This window comes from Amphiura filiformis, chromosome 7, assembly GCF_039555335.1.
Source record: "Amphiura filiformis chromosome 7, Afil_fr2py, whole genome shotgun sequence".
In the NCBI taxonomy this organism is placed as follows: Eukaryota; Metazoa; Echinodermata; class Ophiuroidea; order Amphilepidida; family Amphiuridae; genus Amphiura; species Amphiura filiformis.
Genome location: NC_092634.1, coordinates 23,722,141 through 23,742,524, shown reverse-complemented (window position 1 = coordinate 23,742,524; position 20,384 = coordinate 23,722,141). Strand labels below are relative to the sequence as shown.

At 43.7% G+C, this 20,384-nt stretch overlaps 1 protein-coding gene across 2 annotated transcripts in view; it reads left to right on the top strand.

Moving 5' to 3' along the window:
• The first annotated feature begins 407 nt into the window (after nucleotides 1-407).
• Nucleotides 408-20,384, top strand: part of LOC140156915 (integrin-linked kinase-associated serine/threonine phosphatase 2C-like) — a 51,161-nt gene continuing 31,184 nt past the window's right edge. The window contains exons 1-4 of one of the 2 annotated variants that reach the window (XM_072179958.1): nucleotides 408-516; nucleotides 4,586-4,715; nucleotides 10,955-11,071; nucleotides 12,452-12,569. In XM_072179958.1, the coding sequence (XP_072036059.1) occupies nucleotides 4,616-4,715; nucleotides 10,955-11,071; nucleotides 12,452-12,569 (335 nt within the window). In that variant the 5' untranslated portion in view covers nucleotides 408-516; nucleotides 4,586-4,615. Of the gene's footprint in view, nucleotides 541-4,585; nucleotides 4,716-10,954; nucleotides 11,072-12,451; nucleotides 12,570-20,384 lie in introns of both variants that reach the window. The other variant, XM_072179957.1, reaches the window with a different exon arrangement.

Below are 20,384 nucleotides of genomic sequence, written 5' to 3'. Positions count from 1 at the left end.
CAGGGACAGGCGATTTGCGCGGAAAAAAATAGCAAATTGCGCGGAATTGCGCGAACTCTTTTTTCAGTGCAAATCATGTATCCCTGCCCATAGGAAAAAAATAGCCAATTGCTGCGGAATTGCGCGGAAAAAAGTTCCGCGCAAATCGCCTGTCCGGGCAATATTTGCCCGGGTCTTTGGGGTGAGAGAGCTTGAGAGGGAGCTTAGTAAAAGAAAAAAAGGTGGTCAATGGGTGAGAGGGAATTATAAAAAGGGGTCAATGTGCACATCCCCGTTACCCATTTTTAGCGAGTGCCCCCCCCCACCACCCCCTCTAATTTGCATTAGTTTCATCAAGTGACCGTAAGTTACTGATTTTACACAATATTTTGTGAATGAACGTAGTGTTGTTGTATTTTCATCTTTTTCAAGATGGCCGCGTCCATCAGCTGAATCGAAATGCGAGATCAGTTCCTGAAATAAGCATTTTCTGCCACTTGTCGGTTCGAAATCACCTCAAAATTAGTAAAACTACAAGTAAGGAAACTTAGTTTAGTATGGGTAAGTTTTTTAACATTCGATTTTTGACTCTTTGAGCTAAGCTTATAAATATAATGCATGTTACTTACTAGACTGCGGAACTCGGTCCTCAATGATAGTCAGTCATTTATCTTTTGGTCGTTATATGACTATCATTTGAGGGACTGAGTTGTTATAATATATCTTCCGAGGTGCAATTTCAGACAATAGCTGGGGATTAGTGGGGCAGAGGTTATCTATTGAATCCTTTCATGACCACTGAAGCATAGTCAAGTCTGCCAAGGACACCGACACAAATTGAAAGACCATCACAAAAGAATGCATGCATGTCAGGTCATCGACACCAATTTGGTGTTTGTTATGACACAAATTTTGTGTCTGTTATGCACCTCGAAATATGTACCTTAAAGTCTGTATCTAGTTACTTACAAGTTACATGCTTACATTACTTTATAGGTATGCTACATAGCCGCTTTCGCCAAACATGCAAACGTTTGACAAACATTTAGCGATCAAAACGTTTGCCAAACGTTTACGGGCGTTTGCGAAAATGTTTGACAAACGTTTGTGCTCGGCAATTGTTTGACAAACGTTTGGCGAAAACGGCTGTGTAGGTGAATTCAAATTTGCCATCAAACTGCATCATTTTATATATCAAATTAAAGCCATTGGCTTGAGTAAACAAAGCCAAAACTGAAAACCTTTTTTTCATAGCACTTTCCGTAGCAAAGTTACATCTTGTCAAAGATTGACTTTCATCAAAAAGATTTAGACTCGCTTGCCAGTTCTATATACGCCGTTTTGGATGTCATTGGGAAATACACACTTACTATTTGCGCCGGTTAGAAAAAAAAAAAAAAATCTTTAAAATTTCATCAATGTATATAAAAGTGGTACCAACCGTATTGTGCTTGCTAATTTAAGACTCGGTTGAAACAAAATTAAGGATCGAAAGCATTTTAGTGTCCAAAAGGCAAAATTATCGTCAAAGTTCTGCGAAATCGGCACCCTTGCGAAGGGTTCAGAATTCGAATCGGGAACGAAAATATCCGATCTTTGCGATCAAAAACACAAAATTACAACTTTAAACATACTATTGGCAAAAGACATTATTACCAAACAATACAGAATAGAAAATTTGACATCATTTTCTCAAAATATTGAAAAAATTTGCTCACTAGACATCGAAAAAGTACCCAATCCAATTCCCGTTCAAACGTGTGGGGAACTGGAACTTTGCCTATTTTTGCATTTTTCTCAAAAATTATAGCACATTGCCTGGTGACAAGTAAGATATGTATATTATAGGGGCAAGGACTACAACTACCGGTACTGTACTGAAAATTCAGCAACTCAAAGCAAGTAGTTATTGATTTATTCATAACCTCATTAATATACGCGAAGCCTGTAATCCAATCAAAAGAAATTGATTGCCTGACCGCGCGCACTAATTGCGCAGGTCATTAATAACTCACAATGACTCGGATGTGCAACAATGACTTCTCTTGCAGCGTGCTGGTATAAGCTTACGCGTTATGGCAACGCACTACGCCTCGCCGATGCCGTTGCTCTTCTGTGATTGGTAGCTCTTGTTGTTGACGCGAATATTATATTCGCCTGGTTGATTTTTTTGTAGGGTAGGTTACAACAATGATTAAAACTGGTTATATTTAACAGCGTTTTATGGCATAAAATAACATAAAATGCCATTTTGATTTGTTCAAAATATTAGATACGACGGTAATAAATGACAATTGCACCATCTATTTTGTGGTCATTGTGTGAAATTGTCGGGTTTTGTTTTGGGCCTCTGTATTTTTCCGAGGGAGCGGTTAGCCCAAAACAAAACCCTCTGATTTCACACAATGACCTCAAAATAGATGGTGCGCAATTATTATTGTCTAATTGATCAAATATTGGTTTTCCCTCATTTTTGACTGTAACTCCCAAACTGTTGTCTGTGCTGAAATAAAATTTCCAGTGCAGTAGTTGTAGTCCTTGCCCCTATAATATACATATCTTACTTGTCACCAATGCGCTATAATTTGTGAGAAAAATGTAAATAGGCACAAAATTGGGTAGGGGTGTAGTACCCTCTTAAAAGAAAAGATTTGTAGGAAACCTACAATACATAAAATATCTTGTACATGTACTTCATCACTTGACATGCTTGACCCAAATATATGATTTATTTTTGTGATGAGAAAATCGCACATCATGACATGGACTTTTAGAGGGATTGTGATAGCAGTTCCACCTAGAAAAGCTGCACTATCATGAGACTATGCTGTTTTGTTTCTTAATTGATGCATAAAACTGTTGGCTGAATATTTTTGATGAAAGTCAACCTTTGACAAGATGTAACTTTGCTACGGAAAGTGCTATGACAAAACGGTTTTCAGTTTTGGCTTTCTTTACTCAAGTGCTTTAATTTGATATATAAAATGATGCGGTTTGATGGCAAATTTGAATTCACCTTTTATACAGGTCTATACAATGTAAATATATAATATTTTGCAGTAAACCTTTGACGAGCGCGACTACCGTGATGTTGCAAATTCAGAGCTACACTGTAACAACGCGTACGGCGCACAGTTCATATATAAATTTCCACTCGGGAACAGCAGATCGCCTCAGCAGCCATTCAGTCTCAGAGACAAGTGCGTCCGACGCAGTAATTACGCGATGTCCCGCGCGATTTACAAATGTATGCTTAAAATACACTTGAGATCGTCAAAGGTTTACTGCAAATGATTAAATAGTTATCATGTTGATACAGACAGAGTTAACACGGTTAATGGAATGGCATAGACGACATTGCTCGAGCAGTCCAGCCAAGAATTTGCTCACCGATAGCTTTGAACACATTCTAGGCTAGAGACCATTGCATTCAAAATCTAGTGGGATTCGCTGAAGCATGACACCGTGTAAAGCAATGGCAGTTGCGAAGTAAACCCAGCCAATCATGACAGGCAATTGCATCAAAAGTGTTGCTAAAATACACTTCAGCAAATTCTCAGACTGTCCAAAAATAGGCAAATCTTGCTCAAAAAATACAGTTGACTCATCGAAATAACTTTCATCCAAATTTCAACATTAACAGAATAAATAACCTCCGGTGCAAAAACTTGCACCACTGACCGAAAAATGATAGCAAAGCACTCAAGCATCGAACATGTTGAATGCGTAACTAGTCTATCGTGTGCAAATTCAAATCTGGAGTTCTCGAGTAAGGATGACTGTAAGCTTAACTCAAGTCTCAATTTACAATCCTATGGGATCAAACATGTCAAAGTTACAGATTACAGTTACAGCATTTTGCTTGGATCTTCCCTGTATAAAGTACAGGGAAATACACATTTTCAGGAAATGTTAAAGCAGTTTCAGGAAATTATGTCAATGCTTGTTTTCACCCCTGTGAAGGGAAAACAAAGCTCTGCGTATGTCACTCATTAACAGAGCGCTTAATCAGAGCAAAAGAATGCCATATTTCTCTTAGTCCCAGTAACTGAGACCTGACAACATTTACATTGGGTATTACTAAGGGCTCATATTGAAATTCCCTTACACAGGAAGGTGTGCGCCATCCTGCAGCTTTCCTATGCTAGCCTTCTTTTGTTAAAATCCTGGGCAGGGTGTATCACTGATGCATATAATCCATCTGTTTTATGACCGAGCTTTCCTGAGGTGCGCGCTTAGCGAGGGGAATCCTGCCAAAAAAAAAAAAAAAAACGTGGTAGGGTATTTCAATATGAGCCCTAAAAGATAATTAATGATTGTTTATGTAAATTGTTGTAAAAATCTAACATTTATTTTAGAGCCTGGGTGATGTGATCACTAGAACTACATTTGAAGATTTGGGTACAAAAACTCATACTTTGCAACTTGAGGTCAAAATTTGCACTATGATTATGTAATTGAGGTTATTGGACTATGCCATTGGGATGAGGCTTTTGTGGTCCATAGTGATAGAATTCAATCAAGTCATTAAAAGTATACATATTTTATCACTGTACCATACATCATTGCTCAATGTTCTCATGTTTTTTTTTTACTATTATGACAGTCTGAAGATTTTGAAGAAGTAGTTGGCAAAATGTCTGATACATCACATTTTGATGATATGTTTGGTGCTGCTGTGGCTCATGCAGGGATACAAGAATCACAGGAAACTACAGCGGGTGAAAAGAAAGAAGGTAAATAGTACAATAAGGAGGACATCATATGCAAGAGGAATGATTAAAAGATTGCCAGGGCTTGGAACATGGAGGAATCCATGAAGCTGCTCCTCTGCAAATACTGACACTACAATAGGAGGGATATTTTGCATAGATCTTTTTATTTTCCTACAACCATGGCCAAAATGTGTTGGGACACTTATGGAAAACGTACACTATATTATTGCCTTATTTCCGTTATTGTTAACGTGATAAAGTGGAGGTTTCTTTGGTGACAAGCCTAAACCCTTTCCTAACACCCCAACCCTCCCCCTACCCCACCAATCAATGTTGGGTGCCACTAGGCGCGCATGTGACCAAAAAAAAAAAATAGTAGGATTCAACATTGATCGGGGAGTGGGGGGTTTATTTACATTACCCTATCAAACCGTCCCAACACTTATGGCCAGCATTGTCTCTAAGGTACAAAAAATCCAATTTTAAAATGTGTGTTTTGGCCCATATCTCCTCAACCATAGCTTGGATTTTCATCAAATTTTACATGAAAATGGAGAAACTATTTATCTTCACACTTATATAAAACTATTGGATTTTCCTCACGTGATATGATATAACGATACGGTTAAGCTTTTATACGCAATATCATGTATTTTACAGTGCGCTGCTGTACATTATTAGCCTATGCGAACTACGTATTTTGCTTAAAATGACGTTTTATTTTGAAAGAGTAGTGATTTAGTCGCCAGAAATACATGGTATTTGTTGACAGGAATTGATTGAAGTCTTTTAAAAGAGTGACTTTGGAAAAAAATTAATACTTAAATTAAAAAAAGCAAATTTTTAGACAAAATAACAAACTTTAACAATTTTCATCGTTTGCATCAAAAACGTATGTGGTATTTGCAACGAGTATATCGTGTAAATATAAATATAGTTGGCAGGAGTGGGCTTAAATTACGTTTTATGACTGAAATCTATTAAAGCGCTTTCAAAGAAACTTACGTTTGAAAAATAACATAACACATAAAAAGAGTAATCTTACTATAATTCACCAGAATCTGTCTGTGTGTCTGTCTGTCTGTTTGTCTGTCCGCCTCTTTTCTCGGAGACTGGGGGTCGCACGTTCCTCAAACTTGGTGGGTGGGTGCAGCTTGGTATGAGGAAGAACGAGTTTATATTTGTCGGCGGGTCAAGGTCAACCAAGGTCATGCAGGGGTCAAATTAGTACAAACTGTTTTTCTCGGAGACTGGGGGTCGCACGTTCCTCAAACTTGACAGGTGGGTGCGTCTTGACCCGGGACAGGACAAGTTTGTATTGGTTAGTGGGTCAAGGTCACCAGAGGTCATCTAGGGGTCAAATTAGTAAAACCTGTCATATGGGCATGAAACTTGGTGGGTAGGTGCATCTTGACCTAGGACAGAACAAGTTTGTATTGATAAGTGGGTCAAGGTCACCCAGGGGTCATCTGAGGTCAAATTAGTAAAAACTGTTTTCCACCTATTTTCTCGGAGACTAGGGGTCGCACGTTCCTCAAACTTGGTGGGTGGGTGCATCTGGACCTCAGACAGAACAAGTTTGTTTCAGTTAGTGGGCCAAGATCACCGGAGGTCATCCAGGGGTCATCCGAGGTCAAATCAGTAAAACTATCGTATGGGCATGAAACTTGGTGGGTACAGTCAACTTTTAGAGTCAAATTTCTGGAAGGTCATTTTGGGGTCATCCAAGGTCAAATTACTAAAAACTGTCATATGGGCATGAAACGTGGTGGGTACAGTCAACATTCAGAGCCAAATTTTGGAAGGTCATTTCGAGGTCACAAGGGATCATCTGAGGTCAGATTAGTAAGAACTGTCCTATGGGCATAAAACTTGGTGAGTACAGTCGCCATCAGCCAGGTAATCGCGACAGCCGAGAACCGCCAAATACGGGTAACCGCCTAGTCTATATAATAATACGCATCGTCTGTCTATCTATCTGTCTGTCTATCTGTGTGTCTGTCCGCCTATTTTCTCGGAGACCGGGGGTCGCACGTTCCTCAAACTTGGTGGGTGGGTGCAGCTTGGTATGAGGAAGAACGAGTTTATATTTTTTAAGGTCAAAGGTCAAGGCCGGGGTCAAGTTCAATTGAAGTCTAATTTCAAACACTTTAAATGGCAAATCTAGCCATGCCAATGTGATGAACATGGACTCTCAAACAAAAGTTTCCATGGTGACCTTTTCGTCAGACCTACGGTTAAGAGGTCAAAGGTCAAGAAAGGTAAAAATTTCAAATTGCCCCTATAGAGCTCAAACTTGGTAGGTGGGTGGACCTTGGACAAACAAATAAAAGTTTCCACGGTGACCTTTTCAGTCAGACCCACGGCTAAAAGGTCATAGGTCAAAAAAGGTAAAAATTTCAAATTGCCCCTATGAAGCTCAAACTTGGTGGGTGGGTGGACCTTGCACTAACAAATAAAAGTTTCCACAGTGACCTTTTCGTCAGACCTACGGTTAAGAGGTCATAGGTCAAGATAGGTAAAAACTTCAAATTGCCCCTATAGAGCTCAAACTTGGTGGGTGGGTGGACCTTGGACTAACAAACAAAAGTTTCCACGGTGACCTTTTCTCTAGACCTACGGTGAAGAGGTCATAGGTCAAAAAGGTCAAAATTTCAAATTACCCCTATGGAGCTCAACTGTGGTGGGTGGGTGGACCGTGGACTAACAAACAAAAGTTTCCACGGCGACCTTTTTGTCAGCCCTACAGTTGAGAGGTCATAGGTCAAAAAACATAAAAATTTCAAATTGCTCATGAAACTTGGTGGGTGGGTGTAACTTTGGCCAAGGAAGCTCAGATTTGAGAGCGAAAGTCAGGTCAAATTGCAAAAAGCTGCAATTGAGCTCATCTGTGAGGACAGTGATCCCAGCCAAAGAACACACCCTGATTTTAAGATCTGCAAAAGTCTATAACCATGACAGCCGAGAACCGCGAAATACGGGTAACCGCCTAGTTATTATAATATTACACATAATTCCTAAATCAGAATTTCATCTTCAGAAGATAGCAAACATCATTGACTATTCACCTTCATATCCTATTAGTCTAGTCGACTTCCTGCTGCGAAATAGAAGTGTTAGGTGCATTTTTAAAGTTAAAACGGTATCTATTTTTTTAAAGTCAATTTGGGTATGCTGAATCCAACAACCATGGATACCATAAATAATAGTAATGTTTTGACCTTCTAATTTGCATAAAAACAAAATAACCACCAAAATCATTAAATTAGTATGTAAAACTCTAATGATTTTGGTGGTCATTTTGTTTGATGCAAATTAGCAGGTTAAAGCATATACATTATTTTTGGTATCCGTGATTCATGGATTCAGCATATTAGGTCATGCCGATTTTAAGGATGAATACCGTACTAGTAAATATGATAGTTCATGATTTAGAGATAAGTTACAACAAAAGGTGAATGATCTTCATGATACAACATTACCTTTATAACACAACAAACGCAGTATATAATACTAAAAAGCCACAATAAATGCGCATAATAGTGACATTTTGCATGTTATTTGAAAAAAGGAGTTTGTTCGTCTGCAAAGTAATTTGAAAGAAAATTGTCACGAAATAATTATAACAATAAAAAAAAAATTGGATGGAGTCGAACCCGCGCTGTCTACAGGAGATGAACAGCACGCTAACCAATTGAGCTATCGGAGACTACTGGTTTTCGTATGGTTTTGTTTATTGACAAGTGTCAAATTAATCATGATATTTAAATTGACAATATTAAGCTAAATAAGTTGAATTTCTGAAATGATCATATCGGTAATCCATATTGTTGTGAAAATATTGTGTCGATTTGTAAAACATAACGCCATGAATCCACGATATACCACCGTATTCTTAGAATAAAAGCAATTGACTATGATCAGACTTTATAGCAATGGTTTATCGATGGGATGCATTCATTTGCGTATGGTCATGATGGTGTTTCGTTGGTTTACCGTCGCATCCTAAATACAAAGTCCATACAATATATTTAAATTTCATGATTAGTCTTACTTTAGGAACGAGACTGAATGCGGACATGCTTGAGTTCATGTCACGGTATGCACTATAATAAAAGAGAATCACTACTATCTCTTGATTCAGTTTACGAGTGCATACCGTGGGTTTCAAACTTTTTACACTTTAAGAATCGATTTTCTTGAAAAGGCCTTGAATACCGTTGTTCTATAGCCAATAAGCTACGTTTCATGTCCTATAAGCAGCGGGTTAGTTTCAACACTTTTATTCCATTTGTAATAGCTTTTATACCTAAAAATACTTCGTAATGTCACTTGAACATGTTAGCTCAGTTGATAAGTCGTCTGTCTTGTACTCAAAAAGTCCAAGTTCAAATCCTAACGATTTAATTTTTTTTTTTGCTTTCTTTTTAAAATAAATAATTTCTCACATCACTGAATTTCTGTTGAAATGAAAATGAAAAAGTGTATGAATTTTTTTTCATAAATAAGATCACAAATAAAAGCAGAGCATCAACTGAGCTAACACACTGTACTTGTTCATCCATTATTGTATGTAGTCTAAATTAATGCTGACAAGTTGATTTACTCCGTTACTTCACTTGAGATAGACAGCATTAAATTGGAAAAACAAGTGTGCATGGGTACGATTCCTTTATTTGTTTTTTGATCACGAGATGTTGTGATAAATTTTATTTTCTTCTATAACTTTAATATAAGATTTTAATTGGTGAAAACAATAATTTGTCATTTTAAACCTAACTTTTGACAATTAAAGTGACGAATAGTGAACTTAAATATGGCCAAAAATATGGCTTTAAGACTTTTAAAGTGACCAGTCCCTAAATTTAAAATGTAGCCATTTATATTTTTTGTGGTCAAGCAAATTGATAGGATCTCTTACTGCTCCAAATTTGGTGTCAATATCATAATTACTTTTTTGAGTTATAAGCAAAAAACTGAAATTAGATGATTTTTTTCAACTTTTCAAATACAACCATGGCCAAAATGTGTTGGGACACTTATGGAAAACGTACACTATATTATTGCCTTATTTCCGTTATTGTTAACGTGATAAAGTGGAGGTTTCTTTGGTGACAAGCCTAAACCCTTTCCTAACACCCCAACCCTCCCCTTCCCCACCAATCAATGTTGGGTGCCACTAGGCGCGTGTGACCAAAAAAGTAGGATTCAACATTGATCGGGGGGAGTGGGGGGTTTATTTACATTACCCTATCAAACCGTCCCAACACTTATGGCCAGCATTGTAGATGGACACCGGCAAAATAACATTGTTGGGCAGGAAAACCCTCCTAGATGTACTTGTAACTTGTGGCCCTTGAACATGTTACAATAGGAGGTTTTGCTTGTTGTGACACTTAGGAGGTTTTTCCTGCCCAACAACGAAATAAGTTTTCATTATTTCTACATTAGCTGCAGATAAAGAACTTATGGGAAATGTTGTTATGTGTTAGTGGAAAGTAAAGCTAACCTTCCAAGGAATTATACAGTTTTCTTGGCCTGAATTGGGGTAGAAGAGATCATTCGAGAGTATTTTTAAATAAAATAAAATATTTTAAAATATTGAGAGTCTCAAATTCTAACAAATACTAACCAAGCTCATAATATTGTTGAGTTCATAAGGTGTAAACAGTTGGTTCTTTATGAATGAAAAAGGTATAATGGTACAAATGTACTACTGTAGACTAATAAAAGGTTGAATGCGTGTAAGGCTTTATACATGTACATTGTATTACAGAATGTAATAACAATTTCATTATAATAGATGGAAAAACAGTGGACTTAGGGCTCATATTGAAATACCCTACCACGCTTTCACACAGAAAGAAGGCAGGATTTCCCTCGCTAAGCACCCGCCTCAGGAAAGCTTGGTCATAACACGGATGGATTATATGCATCAGTGATACACCCTGCCTTTTGAAGTGGTCTGGTGACAAGGATTATAATAAAAGTTTATCAAAGACTGGCAATTTTATTGATTGTTGAACTAATTGAACTAAGCGGCTCATCGCACAACCCAGGAAAGCGCGCTCCTAATTTAAGTGGCTAATTGCAGTGTTATAATCACACAGGATTTTAACAAAAGTAGGCTAGCACAGGAAAGCTGCAGGATGGCGCACATCTTCCTGTGTAAGGGAATTTCAATATGAGCCCTTATTTTATTCTTATTAAATATTCAAAAATCAATGGAAATAACATCTTTGCATCTTGTTTCTACACAGGTGAAAAGAAGAGCGCAGATGATGAGCTAAGTAAGATTAAAGACAATGCAGCAATTGGAGTAAAGAGGAAAGCTGAGGAAAAACCTGAGGATAGTAAACGAAAGAAGTTAGCTCCAGGTCAGTTATACAATCAATATGTGGTATAGAACAAAAATTGGGGAGGGTACGTGTGTGTGGGTGCTTTCAGTAGGAATCAGTACCCCACACACACTTGAAATGAAAATCAGAGACTTTTATGAAGAGAGGAATGTTTCTGTGCTTGTTTGAACTCTTTCAGTACATTTTGACATGAGACAGCATAGTAATGTGAATAAAGAAAATATTATAGCGGTATGCAGGCCTTGTCTTTTGAAAATTGCTGGTGAGTGACAAATCACTCTCCTCAAAACTTGCCAGGTGAGCTGTAGGCTAGTGATTCTAATCACTTGTATTATTATTACACCAAATGTAGGCGATAAAAAGCTCTCCTGAGCTTCATTTTAGGCGAGTGATCACTCTCACAAGGCTTGGGTATGATTTAGATTTGAAAAAAAAAAATGTATTAAAATACAGATACATGACATGGAAGTAATAAAAAGCAAAAAGTATTGAAATGCAAAAATAAACAAAACAGAGTTGTTGATTAGTAAAAGTAAAACAGGAGCAGTTAATTAGGACAGTGTTCCCGCTAAGGTTGAATAGCATGGTATTGGCACAAGACTTGCCAGAATTGATGCAGTCGTCCAGGAAGAAAAAGGAAAAACTAGGTTTTTAAACTTAAGGTGGTACTACACCCCTGGCAAATTTTGTGCCCATTTTTGCATTTTTCTCAACAATTATAGCGTAATTGGTGACAAGTAAGATATGTATATTATAGGGGCAAGGTCTATAACTACTGCAATGGAAATTTAATTTCAGCACAGACAACAGTTGTGGAGTTACAGTCAAAAACGAGGGAAAACCAATATTTGATCAATAAATCAATAACTACTTGCCTTGAGTTGCTGAATTTCCAGTGCAGTAGTTACAAGTAGTCCTTGCCCCTATAATATACATTATCTTACTTGTCACTAACACGCTATAATTTTTGAGAAAAATGCAAAAATAGGCAAAAATTTGGCAAGGGGTGTAGTACCACCTTAGGCTTAATCCCTACTACTGCTACTCCCTACATTTGGCCAAAAATATCAAGAAATGGTCAAATTGGTCATACAGCAAAATCAGTGATTTGTGGATTTATTATTTAGCCATAGTCAGGAGGTAGTAAATAATATAAAAGTTGAAATTTTTGCCGTACATTAATTTTCAGGCGTTTTGTGTACAACACAACTACCGTGAAAATAAAAACACACAAATTATGTTCTTTTAATGTATAGGTCTATATAAGAAAACTCAAAATCGCAAAATTAAAAACAAGCAATGTAGTTCAAAATTGGCAAAATGCAAAAAAAATTACCTCAAGCAAAAATGACCACTTTTACAGTAAATCAGTTATTTTTATGGTTTAATCTGTTGCAGGTTTATATGAATTCCATAGCTATGTTGCTGAAAGGAAAGGAGAAAGAGAAGATATGCAGGACACACATGTACTCATAGATGACTTCACAGACCAATTCCACAACCTTCCAACATCAGTGTTAGTATAAAATTGTAACCCGTTTTTAAGCTGTAGTTAAAGGAGGATTTCGTGATCCTAGCATCCTCTATTTATGTCATTTTTCATTAGATATCCACGAAAAAACCTATTCCCAAAATTTCAGTTGATTCCGATTTTATGTTCATGAGTTATGCATGATTATGTGTATTACACTGCTCCATAGACAATGTGTTGTAATTTCGTTCTGGTGCACCAGAACGAAATTCAAATTTCACGATATCTTTGCTAAACGAATTAATCTGCAAGAAATATTTTGTACATAAACAGACTCAGTACACGGTCGATCTTACCGTTTCCGATGTTGATTAAGATACTTCTTGCATCGATCCCGAGATGCGGAAAAACCAATAGTCATTTTGTCCCACATAAATGAATAAATAACAAAACCCCGATCCCCGGTGGACTCACCCAAAAGGTGACGTCACACCATATGATCGTCCCTTATCCTCATTGGTCTCCGACTGACACAGACGCGTGCCTATCGATTGTTCATAGCACTGTGTATCAATTTCTCGACCAAGGCGAGATATACGGTTGTAGTTTCACACCTTAGGTAAAACCAAACCGGTATTGTTCGGCTGAGGATAGTTTTGACGTCATTTTCTGGCGAAAAAGTGACAAAAAACGATCCAAAACTTAGCTACATATCGTGCCTCCGTTTGTATACGGGACACACGAGCAATTCAAAATGGCACGCTTCGTTGGCGCCATTCATTTTGTTTCCCACGTAAAACAACCATTGCAGCCTGTAAGTTACAATAGATGTTTGTACATACACATTGTATTTCATGTACGGTAGGTTATTGTTGCTATGTTAGGGTGATTACTCTATCGTTATGTCTTCATTACCGTCCAATAAAGACGAGTTAATCAGATATTCATACGGTGGGGATTGGTAGGGACCCGTCTGACATTTTAGTAATAAAGTTAGCCAGTCCTTACTTTACCACTAACGTTAGCGACCAGCCTCCGTGCTCAGGTTTGCTTACTGGGCTTGAGTCGGCGTGTTGGGGGGGGTAGTGCCCCCTCCCTTTCTCCTCGCTTCGCCTCGGCCCTGTCGGGCTTGCCCTTCCCTGGTGACGGAGCGGGACCCACACCCGCTCTGTTTCACCCACAGGGAGTGCTCACGATCTTCTAGATGTCTTTCTTTTGCTTAGGACTCTCCGAGTTCCAGCTTGACGATTGGGATAGGCTCCGTCCATCGCCATAAGACGAAGAAGAAATCTACCAAGGGCACTGGTAAGGTCGACACGGTGGATTCTGCTGTGACAGCCCCTATGGGTCATGGCAGGTCTGTTAAGGGGCTCCGGTCCCGGACAAGCAGGCGGTTCCTTCGAGGACTGCTAAGGCGTCCAAAGGCTCAGCAGCCAGCGAAAGCACTGACTATACGTCGGAGCAAAGTAGCAGGCAGCAGAGCGGTAACCACCAGCGAAAACCCTAGCGGGTTTTGCAGCAGGAGGATACCAGTCGACACGGTAGATTCTGCTGTGACAGCCCCTATGGGTCATGGCAGGTCTGCTTAAGGGGCTCCGGTCCCCGGACAAGCAGGCGGATCCTTCGGGGACTGCTAACGCGTCCAAAGGCTCAGCAGCCAGCGAAAGCACTGACTATACGTCGGAGCAAAGTAGCAGGCAGCAGAGCGGTAACCACCAGCGAAAACCCTAGCGGGTTTTGTAGCAGGAGGATACCAGTCCTCTAGCGAAAATCCTCACGGGTTTTTAGCAGGAGGACACCCGTCTGTTGCAGGCATATCTACGGGCTCAAACAGCCACAGTAGTAGCCAGCGACGGGCAGCATGCAAGGGTACCCGGGCTTGCCTGGGTTGAACCCTAGCATGCATGGGTTCAGCAGAGACGATACCGCGGCTAACGCTGTGGGTGTAGTCTTAGCAGAACCAACTGGGGTTGTCACACGGCAGCGTTCCCTGGCGGGACCGCCGAGTGATACCCTGGGCCCTAGAATAGCTGCTGGCTGTCCACAGGGACTGGCTGGCGATTATTCAGGGGTTGGGCTCGCAGTCTCTCACGGGACAGCGACCCAGGTGCATTCGGTGGCAGCTACAAAGACGAGCTACGGCTTGACTTCAGTGGTAGCCGCTATGCACCTGCCCATAGCTGCCGTGAGTGGTCCGCCACACACAGCGACCTTGGGCGAAGCTCTAGAGGGTACAGTAAGTAGCTTGAACAGCCTAGCTGATCAACAACCCACTTATGTCCTCGAGAGCCAGCGGAGCGTGGGTGATCCATTACCGTCAATGGGTCAATTACCCTCTCTTGATCGATCACTGTCAAATCAACAGGGCATAGCTCCATTGATTGACGCTGCCTATTCAGGTGGCGAGGTGATTGATCGGGGTATGCACGCTCAGCTACCCGTGGTACTAGGCAAGCTCCCTCTAGCCAAGGGACAGCGGTATAGCGGGGTACCCATACACGGGCTTGATCCCTTGCGGGGAACGCGGTGAGGCATGGGTACAGTGGTACACAGCCGGGAGCCCTCACGGGCACCTACGCTGGAACCACGCATACAGCGGTACACAACCGGGACCCTCACGGGTACCCATGCTAGTACCGCGCCGGTACCACGCCAGCACACAGCTTGATCCCCCAAACAGGGAACGCAGTGTGGCGAGGGTACAGCGGTCCACAGTTGGGAACCCTCACGGTACCCGCTGATACCGCACCGGTACGCAGCACCGCCTTAGTCGCCACAGTCTCTGTGGCAACAAGGGAGGCGGTGCTGGTACTGCAGTACCATGGGGTTACCCTGGTGGCGGATCCTTTCAGGGTCAGCTGCCGGCTGGGTATGCCCGTGGTACCCGCCGCAGGGTGTTTCTTCCACGGCCCAGCACCGTGGCAAGTGTCGCCTAGCGATGGCCACGCAGTACCAACATCAGCTGTTGACCAGGCCAGCCGGCATGGGGCTAACCCAGATCTTGATCAGGGTAGGCCCGTGCTGCTAAGCGCTAGGACGACGGCTGCGAGAGCATGCGGACCCAGTGGTGCCATGGCGGATACCTCAGGGTCTTGCGGGAGTACTCCCTCTTCTGCTGGCAGGTAGTCGGCGAGCCACACAGTGGTTATGCCTTCTTACCCGCTTTCAGATGCCCGTCCTCAGTTACCGCCATCATCGGAGCATGATCACGGATACTGTGGGCGAGGAAAGGAGTCGGAAGCTGAGTCCGGTAGTGACATCACTACAATCTCCTTCCCCGCTGCCCGCGAGGGAGCAACAGCACTGATCTTCCTCCGGACACCCCCTAAGGGGAGTCCATGGAGGAGGACCAGGGATCCTTTCAGTAGGATGCTCAGCTGCTGCTTCCTCACAGGGGACGCCTGCACTCTCATTCCCGGCAAACCTCACGGGTAGATATCGTGGGGCTGTCGAGGCTCAGTAGAGCTATGGCGCTTGCCGTGCTTGCACGCTTCCTCTGCGTGTAACGCGGGAGGACCACGGGACCTACCTGAGGGGATCCGAGAGGGACCCAGATGTCGTCAAGCGTATCAAGCTCAGACAACATCTGAGCTCTTCCTCTAGGTGAGCCTATTAGCGGTGCTAACAGCTAGCCTCAACGAGAGCTCCATGGGCCTAGCCCATAGGGTGTCCACTCAGCGCCCGGGGAGGGGCCTGCCACTCCAATCGCTCAACGCGATGGAAAGGCAGGGTCCTTTTCTCTTTGGATGCTTCTGCGCCACGGTGGAGGACCGTGCAAAGAAGCTACCAACGGAGCACTCTGAAGAGGTCGGAAACTGCCCTTACCATGGGTAGGAGCTCCGACTTCAGCAGGCCGTGCACCACCAACAGTACCCGAGCCCACTACCTCTGCAGCACCCATTTCTGGGAGGCGCAAGGGTAGCACAGGAACAGCTGGCAAGCCCCGAAGGAGAGCAGGCGCTCTTCCAAGGGAAGCTAGGCAGAGCATTCCTGGGGGGCTCAGCGGTTTTTCCACAGGGGATCTCCCAGTGGGCTGACCGCTTATGGCTTTCACCCAGAGGTGGGAAACCATCTCTTTGGCGCCTGGGTATGGTCAGTGGTGAGTGGGGGTTACAGACTGGCGACCCAGTCTCCCCACATTCGGCTGCACATTTCAGAGGTCCACAGTAGTGCCGTCAGACGGCCCCCAGCGTCGGGCACTACTGACAGGGATCACACAGCTTCTCACGGCGGGCGATTGTCCCGGTCTACCCCCGTTCTACGGGTGATCTTGGAGCCATTGGCTCCAAGGAAGACCGGCGACGGGAGCCCCATCCGGACCCGCAGGCTGTTGAACACGTTCTTCAGGCCCAAGAGGTTCAGAATGGGGACTCTCGCCTCGGTGCTAGCCTGCCCCATCAGGGGCATGGGAACAGCATCGCTAGATCTCTCGGACGCCTATCTGCATATGCCAATCGCCTCTCAAGATCGGAGGCATCTGCGCTTCTAGGTACAGGATCAAAATTACCAGTTTTGATACCGCCATCCGCCTGTCCATCTCTCCCAGGGTGTTTAACACTCTTGGTCAGAGCGGTGGCAGCGTACCTGAAGCACAGGGGTGTCAACATCAGTTGCTACCTGGACGTTTGGCTCATATCACGGACGCACTCCACTGAAGACTACGGGTCTCATGGGGTTGATAGTCCGTAGGTGCGGGACCCTGGATTTTTGATCAGCTCAAAAAAGTCCAGGGTGGTCCAGACGCAGTCACCACTATTTGTTGGGGCCCAGATCACCCTCACGGAGGGGTTCGCAGTGCTCTCACCCGAGCGGGTGACGAACATGGTGCGGTGTGCCTGACTCTTGGCCGAGTCTCGGGCAAAACCCGCTGTGGCATGGATGAAGGTGGTAGGCCTAATGGCCAGTATGGTAGACCTCGTACTGTACTGCCGTTTCTACGTTAGGCTTACCCAACTACACCTTCTAGCCTGCTTGCAGGCCCAGTCGTCACCAATATCCTCGCGGTTCCGTTGTCGGAGATCGCGCGAGAGAACTCTGGTGGTGGACCCATCAGCCCAATTTGACCCAGGGTGTCAGGTTTCCTGCACCCCGGTATGTCACGTAGTGACGACCATAGCGTCAAAAGCGGGGCTGGGGGTCCACATCCACGGAGACTCCGTCTCGGGCCTATGGGGGCCATAGAGACAGAGTTTCACATCAACCTCCTCGCTTACGAGGAGGTGATCGTGGAATCACATACCGTTGTCCTGACGGATAACACAACCGTGGTAGCCTACCCCAACAGACAAGGGGACTCCGGGCCACCACGATTGAGCCTGCATGCACGACACCTGATAGGGTGGTGCAAGTTCAGGCAGATTACGATGAGAGCGATACACATCGCGGGCGTCACCAGCATCCTCGCGCACAATCTGCCACGAGGAAGGGTGTCGGGACCAGCAGAATGGTCCCTTGCTCCGCCGGTCGCTCAGACGATCTTCAAGGCGATGTACCACCCCTCGAAAGATCTGTTCGCATCTCATCGCAATCATCCACTGCCGGTGTACTGCTCAAGGGTCGCGGACCCCCAAGCATTCACCGTGGACGCTCTGTCCATAGACTGGGGAGGGCTGACAGCTTATGCAGTCCCTCCGATCTCACTACTCATGAGGGTGGTGGCCAAGATCGGGTGGGAAGACTGCATTGTCATTCTGCTAGCGGCAAGGCCGCTGGCACTCCCAGTACCAGATCTACTCCGGATGCCCGGAGCGGAGGTACCCAGTCTATCACTAGAGCACCTGCAGTTAGCTGCATGGCCCTTACCAGGGAACACGCAGCGGAGGGATACTTTCATCAGAAGCTGTTTTTCTCATCGCCGGGGCTAGACGGAAGTCTACCCTCCGTACCGTCTAGCCAGAGTCTGGCTCCATACTACGCTTGGTGCAATGAGACAAATAGCTCTCCCGCTAGAGCCTCTGTGCTGCTAGTTCCGGAGTTTCTGACAGAAAAGTTCCAAGCAAGACTTCAGCGGGCCACTGGGGCCAGCTATAAGTCAGCTGTCCTCTCCATTCACCGAGGTTTCGAGGCGGGTCGACTATCATAGCCGATGGTTACCTTATTAGTCTCGCCTCGACGGTATGTTCAACGAGTGTCTACCAAAAAGGAAAGTGATCCTCCTAAGGGATCCCAACACAGTCTTAGATTACTTTAAGGGTCACCCTTTTGACCTTCCGTCAAAAGCGGCGCTTAAATACGTAACTCTCAAGATGGCTTTCCGGTTTAGCGTTGGCTTCGGACGGCGGTGCTGAGTTGCACACGGTCTCGAGGTTAGCTTCCGTGTTCACAAACACTGGAGCGACACTGTTTCGGCGCTCTGTTCTCGTGACTACTGAGCGGCGCGGTGCATACCGACATTCGTCCCTCTCAATCCCCAGGGTTGGGCAAGGTTCGGCTGAAGCCAAAGATAGGCTGGGGTGTCCGATAAGGCGCTGCAGCACTATTTCTTCCGAACACAAGCCTTGCGAGGGACTCACGACCGCATTCATCACCCTTACAGAGCCTTTCGGTCCAGCCGCTGTCGCAATGGCTGGTCCAGGTGTTGGTGGGGTCCGGGATCGCGAAGGTTTCGCGTCCCACGACCCACTCGACACGAGCTATCTCATCATCTTGGGTATACCGTTCGGTTGTCCCTTGAGGAGATCTAGCAGGCGGTGTCCCGGAAGCCACCTTCACCCTTCTCTACGATACTTCCGTTTACGTTAGTAATCAGAGACGGGGCGGGAGGTTTACCGGGACATTGTTCGGGCGATCATAATACGGTGGTGTACGGGTACCAGGTTTTCAGACTATACAGAATACTCAGCATGGTAAGAACCAGTGTCGCTATTCTTAACCACCAAACTTATTAAGTAAGGAGGTTTATGTCTGTGATCGCGTGGTCTTTTTGTTTCCCGACCGTTGGGGAAAATATTTTCTGACCTCGCGAAAACCATCGCTACCGCTCCCGATCCCTGATCAGATGCTGACCAATCTTGTACCTCCATCCGTCGGTTACTTGCTAGATCGATCTTTCAGATGTTGATGCAAGAAGTATCTTAATCAACATCGGAAGCGGTAAGATCGACCGGTGTACTGAGTCTAGTCCCAAACAGAAATGTTTGGTAGACTCATAACCGGTCGCGATCTTACCTTTCCGATGTTGATTATCCCGACCCCGCCACCCCCTACAAGTTTGGTCCCAGTAGGGGATCCCAAGTCGGAAAAGGGGCGATCATATGGTGTGGCGTCACCTTTTGGGTGAGTCCACCGGGGATCGGGGTTTTTGTTATTTATTCATTTATGTGGGACAAAATGACTATTGGTTTTCCGCATCTCGGGATCGATGCAAGAAGTATCTTAATCAACATCGGAAAGGTAAGATCGCACCGGTTATGAGTCTACCAAACATTTCTGTTTGGGACTATTATGTAGCCAGAGGTTTCCAGTGATATAAAAATTTCAACTTTTTTGGAGAAAAGTGGGGGGATGAGGCTGTGGATCACGAAATGCCCTTTTAAGATGTGGGTGTGGACGCACTGTGTGAATCACATCACAAGGTATTGTCCTGCTTTCTTTAGAGTGGACTTTGGACTGGTATGCTTAATAAAGCATGGAAGAGTGTGACCTAGTGTTTGGGGTCTTTGCCTTTGATGCATGAGGTCCTGGGCTCAATTCCCAGTGGTGCCAACTTACCTGGGACATTGACTGAATTTGATTATAGTAGGAATTCCAATTGAATGAACGCAGCTTCCAGCAGCTGTACTCGATCCAACCGCGATTGTATATTGCGTATTTCAAACTACAACACAAACGCACGACCTTGGATACAATGCTAACCAATCA